The following is an 18,991-nucleotide window of genomic DNA, read 5'->3' as shown; positions in this document are numbered from 1 at the left end:
GTGCCACCTCTGACACATGCACTGTCTGTGTATGCCTGGGAAAGTCACCTTACCATTTTGTGCCTAAGCTTCCATGTCTCTAAAATAAAAAAAGTTGGATTCAGTTGTTTCTAAGGTCCCTTTCAGGACTAAATCTATGACTCAAAGAGGTCTCTACACAGGTCTGGTAAAAAAAAAAAATTCTCTTGGTACTTAACTAATTGTTCCATACATTATAAATGTCCATTGGAGTTTCATGATTTTAATGACTAAAGTAATTTTTAATCACAAACTGAGAAACATCTATGCACATAAATTGCCTTGTTCACTTTGACAATCTATGCTAATTCAGATGCTAGGGCAGAGGCGACTGAAGTAGCATTTGTATTTTGATCATGATAATGTTCCCTTCTTCACGACCCCTTTTGGGGTTTTCTTGGCAGAATGCCTTAGTGGTTTGCTTCCATTTCCTTTTCTAGCTCATTTTACAGATGAGGAAACTGTGGCAAACAGGGTTAAGTGATTTGCCAGTTAGGTAGAATAAGAAAAACTCATGTTCATGAGTTCAAATCTGGCTCCCAACACTTACTAGCTGTGTGCCCCTAGGCAAGGGTTTTAAGAAATGTGAATTGGATTGGAAAAACAGAGTGCTCTGTGGTAAATCAGTTTTCTTCCTAGAGAGCACCAAAAAGATCTGTGACATTTAAAGATTCCTTTAGGGAATGATAGTTCCAATATAGGACACTCCTCAGTCTTTTTGACACTGTATAGTGTTTTAGCAATATATAATTAGTATTGTGGCAATTAATATTTCCACTTAATCATTGTTGATGCCTCAGTTGTCTGGCTTTATTCAATTCTGTTTCAATTCAATTCAATTCTGGCTTCATTAAACAAGAGACTTTTTCATTGTACACAGTATAGAAACATATACTGGTCTAAAATTCACCTTTTATTCTTATGTGAGTACAAGTGAAAAACATCATCTTAAGGATCATTGTTAAATGCAAAGATTTATACATATTCAAATATATCAGGGGGCCTAAGTGCATGGGCATTGAATGAATGGCTATAGGGTTTATATAACAAATCTTACCAGTGTATTCTGGAAAACAGATACTAAGATGAACCTTGGCTACTTTTTCTTGAAAGAGATCTTTCTTGTTGAGAAACAAGACAATGGAAGTACTAGCAAAGTACTTGTGATTACAGATGCTGTTGAACAGGTGAAGGCTTTCATGCATTCGGTTCTGTTGAACAGAGATGATGAGAATAGTGAATAGACATATTTCATTTCCTACAAAGGGTCACATTTACTTGGGCATGACAAACAAGAAGGCTGAAAGAATGCATACCTTTTAAAGATCAACAATGGATAAAGAAATGTGTCTTATGTGTACCCTACCATTGTGAAGTGGAATTCTTGTTTTTATAATCAAATTAAATCATATTTTATATATGGACTTACCACTTCTTCATCTTCCACCAGGACCATATCATAGGCACTTAGTGCTGCACAGAATATTATACAGGTAACTCCTTCAAAGCAGTGAATCCATTTCTTTCTCTCTGATCGTTGTCCACCTACATCAAACATCCTTAAAAAATAATATCTCGAATAATGAGGGTAATTAGTACACTTCAAAATTTAAGGCAAAAGACAAGAAGTGGTCCAATGGCTAGAACTATAGAGCTGGAGTCAGGAAGAACCAAATTCAAATGTGACCTCAAACACTTCCTAGCTCTGTAACACCAGGCAAATCATTTATCCTCTATATGCTTCAATTTCCACAACTGTAAAATGGAGAAAAATAATAGCACCTATCTCATAGTATTGTTTTGAGGTTGAAAACAGATACAACTTGTAAAACAATTTGTATATTGCCTGTCATATAGTAGGTACTTAATAAATATTTGTCTCTACCTACCCCTTCACTTTATTAATAACAAAATAAACTACATATCCTGTTAGTTTTTGATGTGTGGCCTACTTGAGCAGTATTTATACCTACAGGCAAAGGGAAAGGAATGGGAATTGGGGTAGTACTGTTTTCTTCCTCTCTCCATCCACTTTAACCTAGTGGACAATGAAATATCAGTTGGGAGAGGAGAAGATTTACCTTAGAGGCTTAGCTTTACTACCACTAACTCCTTACTTGACCTTGTAGAAAAAAGTTCACCTATCTGAAATTCCATTTTATTATCTGTACATAATACAGAAGATAAAGGGTTTGAGTTATATGATGAGAGAGAGAGAGGGAGAGAGAGAGAGAAAAGAGAAAGAGAGAGACAGAGACAGATAAACAAAGAGAGAGAGAGAGAGAGAGAGAGAGAGAGAGAGAGAGAGAGAGAGAGAGAGAGAGAGAGAGAGAGAGAGAATCTTACTATGTGCCATGCACTGACTAAGTAATTCTGGGGATTAAAAAAAGGAGGTAGCAACAGAGCCTTTGCTTTCAAGGAGTTTACATTTAATCAGGGAAGGACAGCATATAAAAGAGAGTTGGAAAGGGGATTTGGATACTTTTGGCTGTATGGTGGTAAAGTTGGTTGGAAATGGTATAGAATCCTGAGTTCCCTCTAAGATAAGGCAAAAGTTGACCTGTCAGCACATAGGGACCCAGGAGGCTCAGTAGAGATTTCTGTCTGGGAAGTGGGATGGTGATAATGTAGAGGTTGCATGACTGGAGTAGATCAGAATGTGTCCCCTCTTCCAATATCCTCTGACTCTATGATTTGACTAAAGCCTCATGACTCCGATTTGGCAAAATGAGTAATCTCCATGACTTTGGAGGATTTGGCTTATGAATGAGACTGAGAATAAACCTACTGTTCTTTACTGTTATTTTTTTTTCAAATGCTTTATTAACTTCTGATTTACATCATTTATTTCCACCAGATTTTGAGTTACAAATTTTCTCCCTGTTTTTCCCCTACACACCGCCCCAAAATAGCAGTCCCACAGGATATCCCCTCCTCCAATCTGCTCTCTCCCATATTTTCTCCCATAGCCCTTTTGACTTTTCCAGTGGATCTCTATGCCCCATTGCCTGTATATCTTATTTCCCAATTACATGTAAAATAGTATTAATAATAGTATATATATATATATATATTTGAATATTTGATTTTAAAACTTTGAATTCCAGATTCATTCCCTTCCTCCCTTTTCATCCACCCTTACTGGGAAGATAAGCAGTTCAGTATAGGTTGTACATGTGGGGCTAATGTAAAACAATAACATAGTAGATATATTGTAAAAGACTGACTATATTTCCCTCCCTTCTATTCCACCTGCCACTTATTCTATTCTCTACTTTGATCCCATCCCTTTTCTAAAGTGGGTGCTCCAAACTTCCCTTCCCCCCAGCCTGCCTTCCCTTCCATCATCCCCCTTCTCATCCCTTTCCCACCTACTCTCTTGGAGGGTGAGATACCCTATTTAGTGTGTATTTCATTCCCTCCACAAGCCAAATTCAATGGGAATAAGGTTTACCCATTCCCTTTTGCCTGCCTATTCTTCCCCTCCATTGTAACCATTTTCCCTTGCCTTTTCTGTATGAGATAGTTTACCCCATATCTCTCTCCCATATCCTCTCATTATATTCCTCTCTCACCTCTTAATTTCACCTTTTAAGTATCATCCCTTCCTGTTAAATTGGTCCTGTGTCCTCTATCTATGTATACCTGTAAATATATATACAACATTCACATATGTATTCATATGTCCATATACCCTCATATATAGACATATATATGCATATATATATATATATATATATTCCCTTCAACTACTGAGAAAAATTTCATAAGTTACAATTATTGTTTTTCCATGTAGGAATGTTAATAGTTCAACTTTGATAAGTTCCTTATGATTTCTTTTCCCTGTTTACCTTCTCATGCTTCTCTTGCTTCTTATATCTGAATGTCAAATTTTCTATTCAACTCTGGTTTTTTCAGCAAGAATGCTTGAAAGTCCTCTATTCCACTGAATGACCATATTTTCCCCTGAAACATGATACTCAGTTTTGCTGGGTAGGTGACTCTTGGTTTTAATCCCAGATCTTTTGACCTCCAGAATATGATATTCCAAGGCCTTTGATTCCTCAGTGTAGAAGCTGCCAGATCCTGGGTTATACTTATTGTGTTACCACAATATTCAAATTGTTTCTTCCTGGCTGCTTGACATATTCTCTCCTTGATCTGGGAATTCCGGAACCTGGCTATAATATTCCTAGGAGTTTTCTTTTTGGGATCTTTTTCAGGAGGTGATTGGCAGATTCTTTCAACCTCTATTTTGCCCTCTGGTTCTAAAACATCAGGGCAGTTTTCTTTGAGAACTTCCTGGGGGATGATTTCTAGGTTCTTACTTTGATCGTGGCTTTCAGGTAGTCCAATAATTTTTAAATTATCTCTCCCGGATCTATTTTTCAGGTCAATGGTTTTTCCCATGAGATATTTCACATTGCCTTCTATTTTTTAATTTGTTTGGATCTGTTTAACAGCATCTTGATTTCTCATAAAGTCATTAGCTTTCATTTCCTCCAGTCTAATTCTGAAGCAATAATTCTCTCCATTGAGCTTTTGAGATTCGTTTTCCTTCTGGCAAATTCAGCTTTTAAAGGCATTCTTCTCCTCATTGCCTTTTTGAACCTCTTTTGCCATTTGAGTTAGTCTTACTTTTTAAGGTGTTATTTTCCTCAGTCAGGCTGTTGACTCTCATTTTGTAATTTTCTTGCATTGTTCTCATTTCTCTTCCCAATTTCTCCTCCAGTTCTCTTATCTGCTTTTGAAGGTCCTCTATGGCCTGTAACCAGATCATATTTTCCTTTGAAGCTTTTGGTGCAGGAGTTCTGACTTCACTGTCTTCCTCCTGTTCCATGCTTTGCTCTTTTTTGTCTCCAAAATAGGAGTCTAATGTTGGAATCTTCTGTCTGCTTTTTTTCCTTTGCCTGGTCATGTTGCCCCTCAGTCACTTGACCCCTGGGCATTTTGCCACAGTAGGATTCTGCCACCAGACAGGGGAGCCTTCATCCCAAATGCTGGGGTTTCCTCAGCTGCCAGAGGCATTAGATGGGTGCCCTCTCTGATGTCTCCACACACTCTGGCAAGCTGGACACACACCCCAGGACCTCCACCCTAGACTGCAATCCAGATCCAAGCAGGTTAAAGCAAGAGCAATTACCCCTCAGCCTCATGCTTGGTGTCCCTACACTCTGCAGGCCAGGAGCTGAAGCTGCCATGTGGTGCTGGCTGGCTCTGCTGGCTTCTCAGCAGCTTCTTGCCCCGGGGGCAAAAGCTATGCATTCCCACTTACTGGGTCCCAAAGTCCAGACTCCACTGACCTCTCACTTTGTCCTTCTCAGCTACGTGTTGATAATTCTGGATCCCCACAACTGCTGCTGATCTGGAGTCCCTCAGGCTGGTGGCTGGTCAGGCCCACCCTGGGGCTAAAGCCTTGGGTGGGGCTGGGCTCAGCTTCCAGAGCACTGAGCTGGCTGATTCCTGCTGGCCTGCTGTGCTTTCCTCAGTGGGAGGTTAGCTTCTCTGTGTCATTTTGTGTCTGCAGTTCCAAAGTTTGTTTAGAGTCCCCTGTTTACGTGTATTGGGGAAGGTGGAAGCAGGAGTAGCGGGGAGGTCCTGCTTCTCTGTTCTTTGCTGTTAATGTTGGAAAATTAACTTAGCAAGGGTGAGAAAAATTATTATTATGAATGAAAAAGCCATCATCAATCAGTGAAATCATTAATTTAAATTAATGATCTTTATAAATAAATTGTCATTAATTTTTTTTTGTAGAAATCACTTAGTGAAAATTATTATTTGGCATTGTGGAATGAGATTTTGTCTTTGAATTCTTAACATTAGGTCGAATATTGATCTGGGGTTGACAATTGATGGCATCACAGGATCATAGATTTAGAGCTGGAATGAAACTCAGAGGAAATCTAGTCCAACTCCTTGTTTTACAGATTAGAAAACCAATGCCAATGGAGGTTAAGTGACTTGACATACAGGTCCTATCTGGTTCCAGAGTTTGGACTCTTGAAAGTCCCTTAGCCCAGTTAGTACCTGTATAGGAAGCCCCTTTACACAATCCATGGCAAGGAGTCCTTCAGTTTCTGCTTGAAAGGTTCTAGACTTCCACTGAGGAGAAACTATTTCCAAGGCATGTCGTGTTTCATTCTTTTTTTTTTTTTAAAGTAATTGGTGTTAAGTAACTTGCTCAAGGTTACATGACCAGTTATTTCTGGGTGTGGTGCTAAGTATCTGAGCCTGGATTTGCTCCCCAGGTCATCCCGACACTGGAGCCAGTGCTCTTACTTGCTGAGCCACCTGGCTGCCCCTAAGCAATTGGGGTTAAGTAACTTGTTCAATGTTACATGGCCAGGTGTTTCTGGGTGGGTGCTAAGTGTCTGAGCCCAGATTCAATCTCCAGGTCATCCCAACACTGGAGCAGGTACTCTTACTTGCTGTGCTACCTGGCTGCCCCATTGTGCTTCATTCTTAAGAGCTATAAATGTTGGGAATACTCCCTTAGAACAAACTGAAATTTGATGTTTTTCAATTTCTATCCATTGTTCCTGGTTCTTCCCTTAGTGGAGTAAAGTTAATCACTCTTCTGCAAAAGAGTCCTTCAGGAATTTGCTATCATGCTCTTATTGGGTCTTTTCTTCTGTCAGGAAAACAACCCCAAGTCCATCAACCTACCCATATATGTCACTCTTCATTTCCTTTACTATCCTGGTTGCCCTCCTCTGGACCTACTGCAATTTTTCAACATTCTTCCTACAACATGGCAGCCATAAATGAATGAAATATCCTTTGACCAGGGCAGGATATGGCAGGACATCTACCTTCTTCTTTTAGGCAATATGCTGCTATCTGGTGTCTTAGACGTCTCTCTCTCTCTCTCTCTCTCTCTCTCTCTCTCTCTCTCTCTCTCTCTCTCTCTGTGAATTAATTTATTTTTACTTTGCAATATTCACTTCCATAAGTTTTAAATTTTCTCTGTCTCCTCCCTCCCCACCCACTTTCCAAGACTGCATGGAATCTGATATAGGCTCTACATGTGCATTCTTATTAAACGTATTTTCACATTAGTCATGTGGTATAGAAGAATTATAATGTATGGAAGGAAGCATGAGAAAAAAAAAAGCGAAGCAAAGCAAAACAAAGAGAGCAAATAGTATGCTTCAGTCTGCATTCAGACTCCATATTCTTTATCTGGATGTGGAGAACATTTTCCATCATGAGTCTTTTGGAATTGTTTTATGTCCTTGCATTACTGAGAATAGTTAAGTTTATCAAAATTAGTCATCCCACAATGTGGCCATTACTGTGTATCATGTTCTCCTGGTTCTGCTCACTTCACTCATCATCGCTTCATACAAATCTTTTGAGGTTTTTCTGAAGTCTGCCTACTCATCATTTCTTATAGCACAACAGTATTCCATTACATTCATATGCCACAATGTGTTCAGTCATTCCTCTGTTGGTGGACATCCCCTCAAGTACTTGGCCACAACAAAAAGAGCTGCTATAAATATTTTTGTGCACTTTCCCCATATTTATGATCTCTTTCGGATACAGCCCTAGAAGTGGTATTGCTGAGTCAAAGGGTATGCACATTTTTATAACCCTTCGGGCATAGTTCTGATTGCTCTCCTGAAGGGTTAGATCAGTTCACAACTCCACCAACAATGCATTAATGTTCCAATTTTCCCACATCTTCTCCAGTATTTATCATTTTCTTGTTTTGTCATGTTAACCAATCTGACTGGTGAGATGTGATACCTTGGAGTTGTTTTGATTTGTATTTCTTTAATCAATAATAATTTAGAGAATTTTTTCACATGACTATAGATATCTTCAACTTCTTCCTCTGAAAATTGCCTGTTCCTAGCCTTTGACCATTTATAAATTGGGGGACAACTTGTATTCTTATAAATTTGACTCAGTTCTCTATATATTTTAGAAATAAGGCCTTTAGGGGTGGCCAGGTGGCTCAGCGAGTAAGAGCACCAGCTCCAGTGTTGGGATGACCTGGGGATCAAATCCAGGCTTAGATATTTAGCACCACACCCTATACCAAAATAAAATCCAAATGCACACACAATTTAGATATAAAGGCAAATACTGTAAGCAAATTAGGAGAGCAAGGAATAGTTTGCCTATCATATTTGTGGAGAATAGAGGAATTTATGATCAAACAAGTATTAGAGAACATCATGAAATATAAAATGCATAATTTTGATTGCATTAAATTGAAAAGTTTTTTTCACAAAGTTAATGCAACCAATATTAGGAGGGAAGCAGAAAATTGAGAAAGAATTTCTACAATTAGTGTCTCTGATAAAGGCCTTTTTTTTTGTTTTAAGCAATCAGGGTTAAGTAACTTGCTCAAGGTTACATGGCCAGTTATTTCTAGAAGATTATTTTCTTCAGTTCGCTTTTGTACCTCCTTTTCCATTTGACCAATTCTACTTTTTAAGGAGATGTTTTTTCAGTGTACTTTTCCTCCATTTTTAATTGTATTTTTTAAAGGTATTGTTCCATTTTTCTTCCATCTCTCTAATTTGGCTTTTACACTCCTTCTTGAGCTCTTCTAAGAAATCTTTTTGGGCTTTGGGGGGCATTCTGCAGTAGAATGAATACTGGATTTAGAAACAGAAGATTTGGGTTCAAATTCTATCTGGCATTTACTACCTGTGTGACCATGGGCAAGTCATTTAATGCCCCTGAACCTCTTTTTCCACATCTGTAAAATGAGGGAGTTGAACTAAACGGTCACTTTGAGCTATAAATCTAAGACCCTATGAAACACTAGGCAACAGGATTTTAACCATCTATTTTTTTCAGGTCTCCATCTTCTAGAAATATTTTCCATATACTACTGATAGCCATACCAATGACAAAAAAAATTTAATAAGAATCAATTTAATCTGTTAATAATGTAGAAAGAGAAGGAATGTGTTGTAATATCCACTTATAAGTACTGCAGCTATAGATGGTGCTATAATCATTACATGCAGCACAGACCTATTTTCTCTAGGCACACACACACACACACACACACACACACACACACACCCCACAAAGAGCCACACTAATATATACATATTCAAGTTGGTCATTTGTTTGTTTTTTGTTTCTCCCCATAGAAAGAAAAATAAGAGTGATTACTCCCTAGGGTTTTGTTCACATCGATAAAATGGCTAATGGAATACAAATGCTCTCTATATTCTATGACTAATGGTTACTAACCTAGGAAACAATTTTCTCCTCATATAGATTTATGAGGGTGACTTGGGTGCACGGTGTGCTGGGTATATGACTCTAAATGTTTCTTGCTCTATATGCTGTCTGCTATTATAGAAGTGAAATGCAGGTCTGACTGAGAACAGGAGTAATTGATTCTTTTTTTTTCATCATCTTAACTGGCTAAAACATTAACTTTAAGAGAGCATTCAATTTGTGTTGTTCTTTTGATTTCTGTTTAATTCATCTGTTTTCATTCTCACCCCTTTATCCTAAAGTTTCTTTCAGAATTCTTTTGGGAGGGATGATGGAATTTAAAGACAGATAAATGAGAAATGAGTCCCACACTGCCACTCTTCTTAGTAAAGATAGCCAGAACGTTACAGTTTTTGATTATTTTGCCTTCTTCTGAATAAAATGTTTGTCCCTTTCATTGCAGAAATATCATTCTTCCTGTAGCTTTTCATGAATGGAGCTTCATTAAGTATAAAATTTTAGTCTTTTAAAAGTATTCATCAAAAATCTGAGGCTCCCATAAAAAATTTGGCACAGGCTTTTAAGGGACAGCTGAGCATGGACTACTTGTTAAAATACTCAGATGCAGGGCATGGCCCAGGACTTTATGGTTTTATATTAAACAGTTGGCTAAGCAGCAGAGTTTTATGGTTTCATGTTAAACAGTTGGATAAAGGATTATTCACACACCAGGATCATTGTCCTGCTACAATAGTAAATACTGTTTCAAGATATGTAGTCCCAAATGATGCTTTCTAAAATGTCACATAACATGGAATGATGCAAAACTCCTCAGGCTTCTAGACGTGTCCTTTATATATTTTATTCAATGATTTTTCCCCTTTTAGCCTACGTACTACTATAGAAAATGACTGTTATTCCTAAATCATGTAGTATTTGATAAGTACCGACCACATTTAAGGTATCATATTAAGCCCTAGGGATACAAAGAAAGGAAAAAACAAATTTAAAAAAAGAGTTCCTGCTTTCTAGGAGCCTAATGGAGAAGATACTATGTGAACAATGACATACAATGAAGGAAAATAAGGGACAAGTCGGGGATAGCATCACAGTGTGTATAGATTGTGTGTATATATTATGTGTATACATACACACATGTGCTCACACACACATACACACATCATTCCAAAAGAGTATTTATTAAGCACCTGAAGGCTCATGATTCTGCACTAGGTGCTGAACAGAATCAGATTACAAGGTAATGAAACCTGGTATGCCCTTTGGCCTATCATATATGTGTGTGTATGTGTGTGCATGTGTGTGTAGAATTTCCAAGAAGATACATTTTCCCCTGAATATTCCTGTGAACCCTAGCAGGCAAATTTCAACTGATATAATTCCAAGGAAAGATTTACACAGCTTTCTTGCCATCTAGTCCTGTCTAACCCAGATTGTATGCCATAGGAAGAGAGTTTTCTAATAGAAAAAGCTACTATTACTGAGTCTTCCTGTCATCTTGTTGTCAAGGCTTCCCTTCCTCTCACAAAAACTAGACGTTCATTGGAAAAATAGGATTTTAAAAAATTATTCAGCCTTGTTGTGTGTGTGTGTGCATGTGCATGCACATGTGTATGTGGTAAGACTGTTAATATTTTGGTTAGATATGTATTAATTTTGTAATCACTTTGTCTAATTGTTCAATGGGCAATGCACTTGAGGCAACATCCTATAAATCTAGTCAAGGATTAAAGTAATTTGTCAGCAAATATTTATTAGAATTCATGGGCTTAAGGAGCACCCCAATATAGAGAGGTCTACTTTATTTTATTAATCTTAGAATATCCTGGAATTATACTGAAAACCTAGGACTAAGCATGTTCCAAATGGGTCATATTCTGGACCTGCAGAATTTAGAATCTACTTTCTCTACTCAAAGTACTTGTTAAGTGAAGTTTTCAAATGCAAAACCATCAAAAGAAACTGAGGCAAACAGTGTTAAGTGACTTGCCCAGGGTCACACAACTAGTAAGTGTCTAAGACTGGATTTAAACTAAGGTCTTCAGTTACTCCATATCTGGTCTCTATTCACTGTGCCACCCAGCTGTCATCAATTACATGTATATAAAATGTTACATGGAAGTAGCATGGTCCCCCTTCTTTGTAATAACAGTAGTCAAGAGTCTTAGGACAGGCTTAATAATAAGGGAAAGATGGCAAGGGACCAAAGTTCTTGTGCCAGCAGAGTCTACCATTTAATGCCTTAGCAACAAATTCCATTTTCATGACCCACCTTGCACAATCTACAGATAAGGAACTGAAATCTAGTTATATGACTTTGCCCGAGGTCATACATACATATGGTGCACATAACAAAGGCAAGACTATGTATACAACTTTCTTTATCTGACTCTGCCTGTGCCAAATGAGATGAAATGTTCATTGTTCTGAGTTGTCATAGCTCTCTAAGATTAGTTTCATAGAAAAGCACCCCAAGGGATTTATCTGACTCCTGACTATTCCTAGGGACATACAGAGAGGAATTGAGCTGACCAAATCGCCTTGTCTCTGATTCTGCTACTGTAGGCATAATATTCCTACCCTTTTCCCCCTTGTTCCTTTATATAGACAGGATTGCAGGAAAAAGGATTCAGAACTGCAAGGGGCTTTTGGGTAAACTATTTTATTTCCTTTATTTGTAGATGAGCAACATAAGTCCTGGAGAAGTTAAGTGATTTGCCTAAGCTCACACAGGTAGGAGGTTAACTTTATGACATCACCTTCACTGTATTTTCTGCCCTTAAGTAGTTGGGTATGAAAATCAATTGGGCAATGATTAGAGGGAATATTGGGGAAAATGCTACATTTCTACCTTTGACTACGGTGACAAAGAATTGATAATAAGACATTATGTCATTTTAAAACAAAAGAAACATTGAGGACCAGGGAAAGTATAAAGTTTGTTTTGTTTTTTAATTTTACCCTTGTTTTTCTCCCATGCATTTATGGAACATGCATATGCAATGAAATGAAAAAAGTGTTAATAGAGAAAATGAATTTTAAATATATATATATATATATATATACACATGTGACATATATAAACCAATATCTACATTATCTAACAGAAGGAATGATTTTGGGGGGATTAGACTAATCAATAATCTGGGTCAGAATGATTATTTTAATTAGCTATCTCCTGAAATTGAATTACTTATCACAGTATTTCATTTCCTGGAATGGATAGTATTTTATTTATGTGGATTAAAATATGCATCTGTAATTTTAAAAATCAGTTTCTAAGTAATTTGTTCCAATGTTTTTTTAAAAAATAATTTTGAATGATTGAAAGTTTGACTGTATGGGTAGAGTTTACACTAAAAAAAAGATGATTCAGGAGAGACTTGACAGCATATTGTCAAAAGGAAACATATTTTTGTATTATAAATTCTTTAGTTATGTGATTTAATATGTAAACTAAGTGCCTCATCTTCAATAACTGCTTTTCTACTGATTCAAGGCAAGTGATGCTTTAAAATTCATAGACTTACAGAACTTGAGATATAGTCCAGAGATGTCAAACACATCACCCACAAGCTATATAATATAATAAATAAAAATAAAATGTAGATGCCATAAATATGTGGTTTTCTAAGTCAATATGTAACTCACATTGATCCTTATGTATGGTTTAGTAGCCAACATTTCTATTTGAGTTTGAGTTTACTAATTAATTCAAATGAGTAGAAAACAATACTGATTTCAAACATCTCTGCATCAGGGTTTTATTACACATTAGGCAGGTTTTCAACACAATAAAGTCAATAGATAAAATAAGAGGATAATTGGAGCATACATATTTGGATAATCTGTGATATTTCCACTGCCTATTTGGAATTGTTTCTTCTTGTTCAGCTGATTCAGTCAAGTCTGAATCTTTGTGACCTTGTGGACCATACTGTCCATGGGGTTTTCTTGGCAAAGAGAGTAGAGTGGTTTTCATTTCCTTCTCCAGCAGATTAAGGCAAACAGAGGTTAAGTGATTTGCCCAGGGTGACACAGTTAGTGAGTGTTTTAGGGGAGATTTGAACTTAGGTCTTCCTGTTTAAAAAGGCCCAGGGCTGAATCCACTGAGCCACCTAGCTACAGTTTATAAATGAAAAAAAAAATCTCTTTTCCTTTTCACTCTTGATGTGGTAAATACTTTTAATATTTCACACTTAGAAGGGGAAGGAATTGATTTTTTAGGGATTATTGGAGAGAATCAGCTGGCCATATTGGGTAAAGAATATAGCCTAGAATCAAGAAAACTGGGATTTAAGTTATACGTCTGACAAATACTGACTGAATGACTTTGGGCTAGTCACATGACTTCTTACTACTTTGGTCACTCTTTGTGTTTCAGAGCAGGATGAGATATGGTTTGGTAGAGGCAGTTTCTTCATAGGAATCTCCCTATCCTAATGAAATCATAGGGGTGATCTAGATACACACACATACATATGGTGTTATGTATGCCCACACACATACACACATTATATCTATAACTACAATACTATAGCCACAGATGCACACATATACAGTGCACAGACACTATATCAAAATATCTGACAAGCCTTATTACAGTTTAAAGTTTAAATCTATACTAACATTTTGAAGACACCTGAACATGTCTCACCCAAAGCACTTACAGAAAGATACCTATTACAACCTTTGGCTATATAAGGAAATTATATCAGAGTGTTTAATTGTATAAATTAATATATTGGATACATGGTCGAAAATAAACATGATGGTAAAATTACCTTGCTCGTCTCTCTCTCTGTATATACATACATACACACATACACTATATCACTATATTTACATATGTACATATATGTGAATTGCGCATGCATACAAAATCAATATGTGCACACATGTGCACATTTACACATACGTGTATGTGTATAGGCAGATATATGCCACGTGCATATACAGACACTCATATATATGTAAATTGTATATATATGTATATGCTTGCCCCTGTCTTTTCTCTCTCTTTGCTGAAAAAAGGTTGACGACAATGCACCCTGTGAATCTCAGAGTAACAGAAAAGCCTTAATCTACTCCTGCGTCTGTTTCTGAATTCAAAGTGAATTTATGTTCAGCTGTTCATACTTGGCCCACCAAAAGCTTCCTGTGTGACTGAGAATAGCTTAAGAACTTTTGGAGTGGATAGTAAAATGCTACTAGCCACATGCACCAATGTAGGATACCAGGCCAGGCATATTGTTGATACCATTACAACACTGGCCTGTCTCCAATCTAATTCATGCATCTGGCTATGTGGAGAATTTATGTTCACATGTTAGACTGCTGTTTGGCAAATTAGTACAGGAATGTAGGAGGCCATGGAATTCTTCCTACCATCCCTTCCACCTCACTGGGCCAGATCTATAGCTAGATAGTAAAGGAGGAAGCCTATCAGAGTGATTTGAAGACAGCCACAAATCTCAGCATTACCCCTCCTTCCAGCATCCTCCATCTGCCTATAGTGTTGCAATAGTCACATAAATTAGGTCCTCAGAGAAAAAAACAGATAGCCTATCCCTGAAGGAATGAAAATGAGGATGGGGATGGGAATGGGATTGAATCATACCTTACAAACTCTTCTAATTTAAAGGAAACTTAAATGACATTTAGTTCTGTCTTTTTGTGAAAGAGTTTCTACTATAATATCTGTCCCCCAAAAGTAGTCCTTGAGATGCCACTTGTAGATTCAAATCCTTCCTCTGACAGAGTGGCTGTGTGACCTTAGGCATATCAGCGAATTTTTCTGTGCCACTTGGCAATTCTCTAGAACTTTAAGTTGGAGAATAGCTTTAAGTTAAAGAAGGTTTAGGTTGTGCAAGTGCCTTGATGAAGAGAATTTCTTCACTGAGAGTTCCACTTAAAGATGCAGTAGCACCATTAAAAAAATAATCTTATTGCGGTTCTGAATTCCCCAGTACTAGGTCAATGCTCTTTTCATCTTATTTTGAGTTTAGAGAACTAGCTCTTTTTGTTTGAATTCCAGTACTAGTGCTAATAACAGATATAGAGACAGAAAGACAGATTGACTTTTTTTTGCCTTTTTTGGAGGGCAATTGGGGTTAAGTGACTTGCCCAAGGTCACACGGCTAGTTTTTGTGTTAAGTGTCTGCAGCTGGATTTGAACTCAGGTCCTCCTGACTCCAGGACCAGTGCTCTATTCACTGCATCACCTAGCCACCCCAAATTTTTCTTAATTGTATAAATATTGTATTCCTCCTCGATAAAATTTTCAATACTTCTTTCATTACTTTATCAATCTGTACCTCTTTTTGAAGTTATATCACAGACTTTTTCAGAAAATGAATTCAAATAACTATTAAATTTCTTTTTTCTCTATTTTCTCTGCTCTTAACATTTTCTATAATTATTTCATGATGATCTGATTAAATTGTATTAACTTTGAATAATTTTACATGGTCCCTGTAGAACTTTTTTTAGTGTTTTAAGTGGCATGAGATTTTTAAAATGTCAATGAACATTTTTCTTGCAGATTTAGAATTTTATTACCTATTTCCTGGTCTGTCAAATGGAAATGCTTTGTCAAGAGGCAATAGCAATAGAAATAGGATTGACTCATTTTCATGTCAAATAGATATATATGAACCCCATGAAAGAATAAAGATGGCTTGTCAAGCTGGCAAATGTTACCATAAACAAATGAGTCTCTTCTAAATTATTTGCATGGTGTGTATTTTCAAAACAAGGCAAGCAATTTTATGTGATTAATTCAAAGTGGTAGGAAGGCAGGAATGCACAGAGAGTAGAGTTCCCAGCACTTGCAATTTCAAATGCGTCCTTTAAGTAATTTCCCATTAAGGACATTCTTTGTTTCCTAAGATGGAATGAGAATTTTAATTTAACTCTAACAAGTGGGCAAAACATGAATCTTGGTTGTGGTTTCTGTTGTTGTCTTTTATCTACTCCATTAGAAAGTATGCTCCTTGTGAAAAGAAATTGTTTCGTTTATTATATTTGTATCGTTTATTATATATGTATCGCCAGGGCCTAGCATAGTACCTTTAACGTAGTAGGCATTTAATGAATGTTTGTTGATGATGCATTTGATTTATTTATTTCAGAAATCAGTTCTTTATTTTAAGTGAGATCAGTTATGGTTATTTATGAATAATTATATTGATATGATAACATGATATGATGATGCTTATATATTTATAAACATACCTTTGTAAAAAAATACAAAATATTGAAATCCATTAGAAATCTAATTTTCTTTGTGTTTTATAATACATAAAAATAGTGCTTCAGATAACAGCAACTTTAATTTTATTTACCCACAAAAATTGTGTTCATATTGGAAAGCATACAACAAAAATATTTAAATGAGAGTTGAGACCTAAGATAAATGAAGAGATGGTAAGGGAGTGTTGTTTAGTTAGTTCATTTGTGTCTGATGCTTTATGATTCCATTTAGGATTTTCTTGACAAAAATACTGGGGTGTTTTGTATTTCCTTATCCAGTTCATTGTACAGGTGAGGAAACTAAGGCGAACAGGGTTAAGTGAATTGCCCAGGGTCACACAGCTAATAAATGTCTAAGGACAGATTTGAACTCAGGAAGATGAATCTTTCTGACTTCAGGCCTGGTATTCTATCCTCTGTATCACCTAAGAGAGTACCCAGCTGAATAAAAAGAATTCATATAGATAGATCCAAAGAAACTGGATCCCATTTGCTAGCAATATTTTTCTTTACATCACACCTGAATGGGACCATCTAAAACTTATACCATTGATTTTGCTGAATCTCTGTAGGCAACAAAGGAAGTCAAAACTCTTTTCAACAAAACTGATCTTCACATCCTTGAAGTTAGCTATCATAACTTCCTAAGTATTATCTTTTCCAGGTTAAACATACACAGTTCCTTAAACAAACTCAAATGTTGTATGTCCCTGAGGGTCTCCACAGTCGTAGTCATATTTTTATGGAAATTCTACAGCTTGTCAATTTCCTTCTCCTACCCCCTTGCCCCATCTAGAGCTCAGTGTTATATGGCAGATCTATCCAGGGTAGAGTACAGTGGGACTGACATTTCCTCTTTCTGAATACTATCCTTCTCTTAAAGCAGCCTAAAATTGAATCAGTTTTTTGTGGCTACAACATCACATTGCTGATATCAAGCTGGTGATCCACTAAAACCCTCAGATCATTTTTTAAAAATTTCTCCCATTCCACCCCAACTGCCTAGAAGTACTATTCCACATGCCAAAAGTCACATCTCTTACCCAAGTCTTTCTCACTGGTTTACTGTGGCTATAATTGGAGTCAGTCCTTTTCATTGTGTTTCTAAAAGAATTATTTTAATAGGTAACATGATATTTAAGAATAGGGAGCACATTAAGCACCCTAACACATTATAGTACATGTTAATTTTTTTTTCAGATGATATCCAGCTGTCACCTTGTTAAGTGAAGAGGTAAATCTTGGGAGGAAGTAAGAGTTCTAGACTTGTATACATGTCCAAGTAGGCTTCAGTAAGATAGAATAATCGTAGTGGAGGACCCAGGGATGCCTAAGGTCAGCATAGGTTTCAATGTGGCAGAGACACAGAAAATAAAGTTTACCTACTTAAATGGTTTTGAATAGATCCAACCTCCTGAATAGAAGACCCAACTGTTCTGTTACCATAACTTCATAAGTATTAATCAGCTGAATCCACTGTAAAGCTGTACACTTCTGCTTAGAGTCAGGAAAGTCAAAGAATCCTACCTGAAGTGCAAATCCTTGAAGGAGAATTGTGTTTCAATAATGCCAGTAGTTTTTACCCTGGAGTGCAGGACATCTTGTTCATTTGGAACATACCCAGGAGCTGTTATCCTGTCAAGATCATTGAGGTAGCTAGAGGGAGGGAAACAAACAAAAAGGTTGGCCTGTACCTTTGAACATTTGAAAGATGCTGGCCTGAACAGCAGTGCAAGTGAACTTTTAGTGGAGATTTCATTAAAACTTGCCTTCTAGACCTTTTGATGCTAAGTTCATGCTTTGTAAAAGCCCCAATGTGCAAAAAGTTAAAAATAAAGTAGCAGGAGTTTTTTTTTTTTGGGGGGGGGAGGTTAGAGATGAATTTTGTGTTTAAAGCAAAAGCAAACCTTTTTAACATAGTGATAGGAAATGGACCTGTAATGTCATTTGAAAAGGGAATTCCCAGGTAAAAGGATTCCTTCTACTCACACAGATCTTCTCTGCAGTTTATAGTCTTAAAGAGCTGCCTAAAGGATTGACAGGTTAAATCATTTGTCCAAAGTTAAATAGCTAGTAAATGTCAAGGATGGAATTTAAACATAGTTCTTCATGATTCTGAGGACTGCCCTTTATCCACATAAGGAAATTGCTTTTCTTACTTACATATATGACCGATACAATAATCATGGTAGGGCATAATCTAGGTGGTTGGGGCAGGTATAAGACAACTATGGGCCTTGCGTCATACTGAACATTACTAGGACACTGAATTAGTTCAAGAGGGAATCCAAATTATTGTTATGATGCAGAAACAGACCTATTTTTGAAATCGAAGGACCCCTGTTTAAATCTTGCTTAAATCTATCACATACAGCCTTGGGCAGGTTACTTATCCTCTCTTGACCTAAGGTAAGCATTTGATTAGATAACATATTCCTAATTTTTGTGTATGTATCTGTGAGGAGAAAGAGAGAGAGAGAGAGAGAGAGAGAGAGAGAGAGAGAGAGAG

The 18,991-nt window shown here is 36.9% G+C and overlaps 1 protein-coding gene across 2 annotated transcripts in view; it reads right to left on the bottom strand.

The window, feature by feature from the left end:
• LOC138175880 (guanine nucleotide-binding protein G(t) subunit alpha-3) overlaps positions 1–18,991 on the bottom strand; it is a 125,278-nt gene that overhangs the window by 5,762 nt on the left and 100,525 nt on the right. For both annotated transcript variants that reach the window (XM_069106523.1, XM_069106522.1), the window contains 3 exons: positions 18,010–18,138; positions 1,448–1,577; positions 1,076–1,229 (listed from right to left, as the gene is read on the bottom strand). In XM_069106523.1, the coding sequence (XP_068962624.1) occupies positions 1,076–1,229; positions 1,448–1,577; positions 18,010–18,138 (413 nt within the window). The remainder of the gene's footprint in view (positions 1–1,075; positions 1,230–1,447; positions 1,578–18,009; positions 18,139–18,991) is intronic.

The sequence above is a fragment of the Petaurus breviceps genome, unplaced genomic scaffold (assembly GCF_028583685.1).
Source record: "Petaurus breviceps papuanus isolate PSGF00001 unplaced genomic scaffold, PetGlider_PUasm1.0 79, whole genome shotgun sequence".
Taxonomy (NCBI): Eukaryota; Metazoa; Chordata; class Mammalia; order Diprotodontia; family Petauridae; genus Petaurus; species Petaurus breviceps.
The sequence above is the reverse complement of the archived record's forward strand: the minus strand, read 5'-3'. Positions and strand labels throughout refer to the sequence as shown.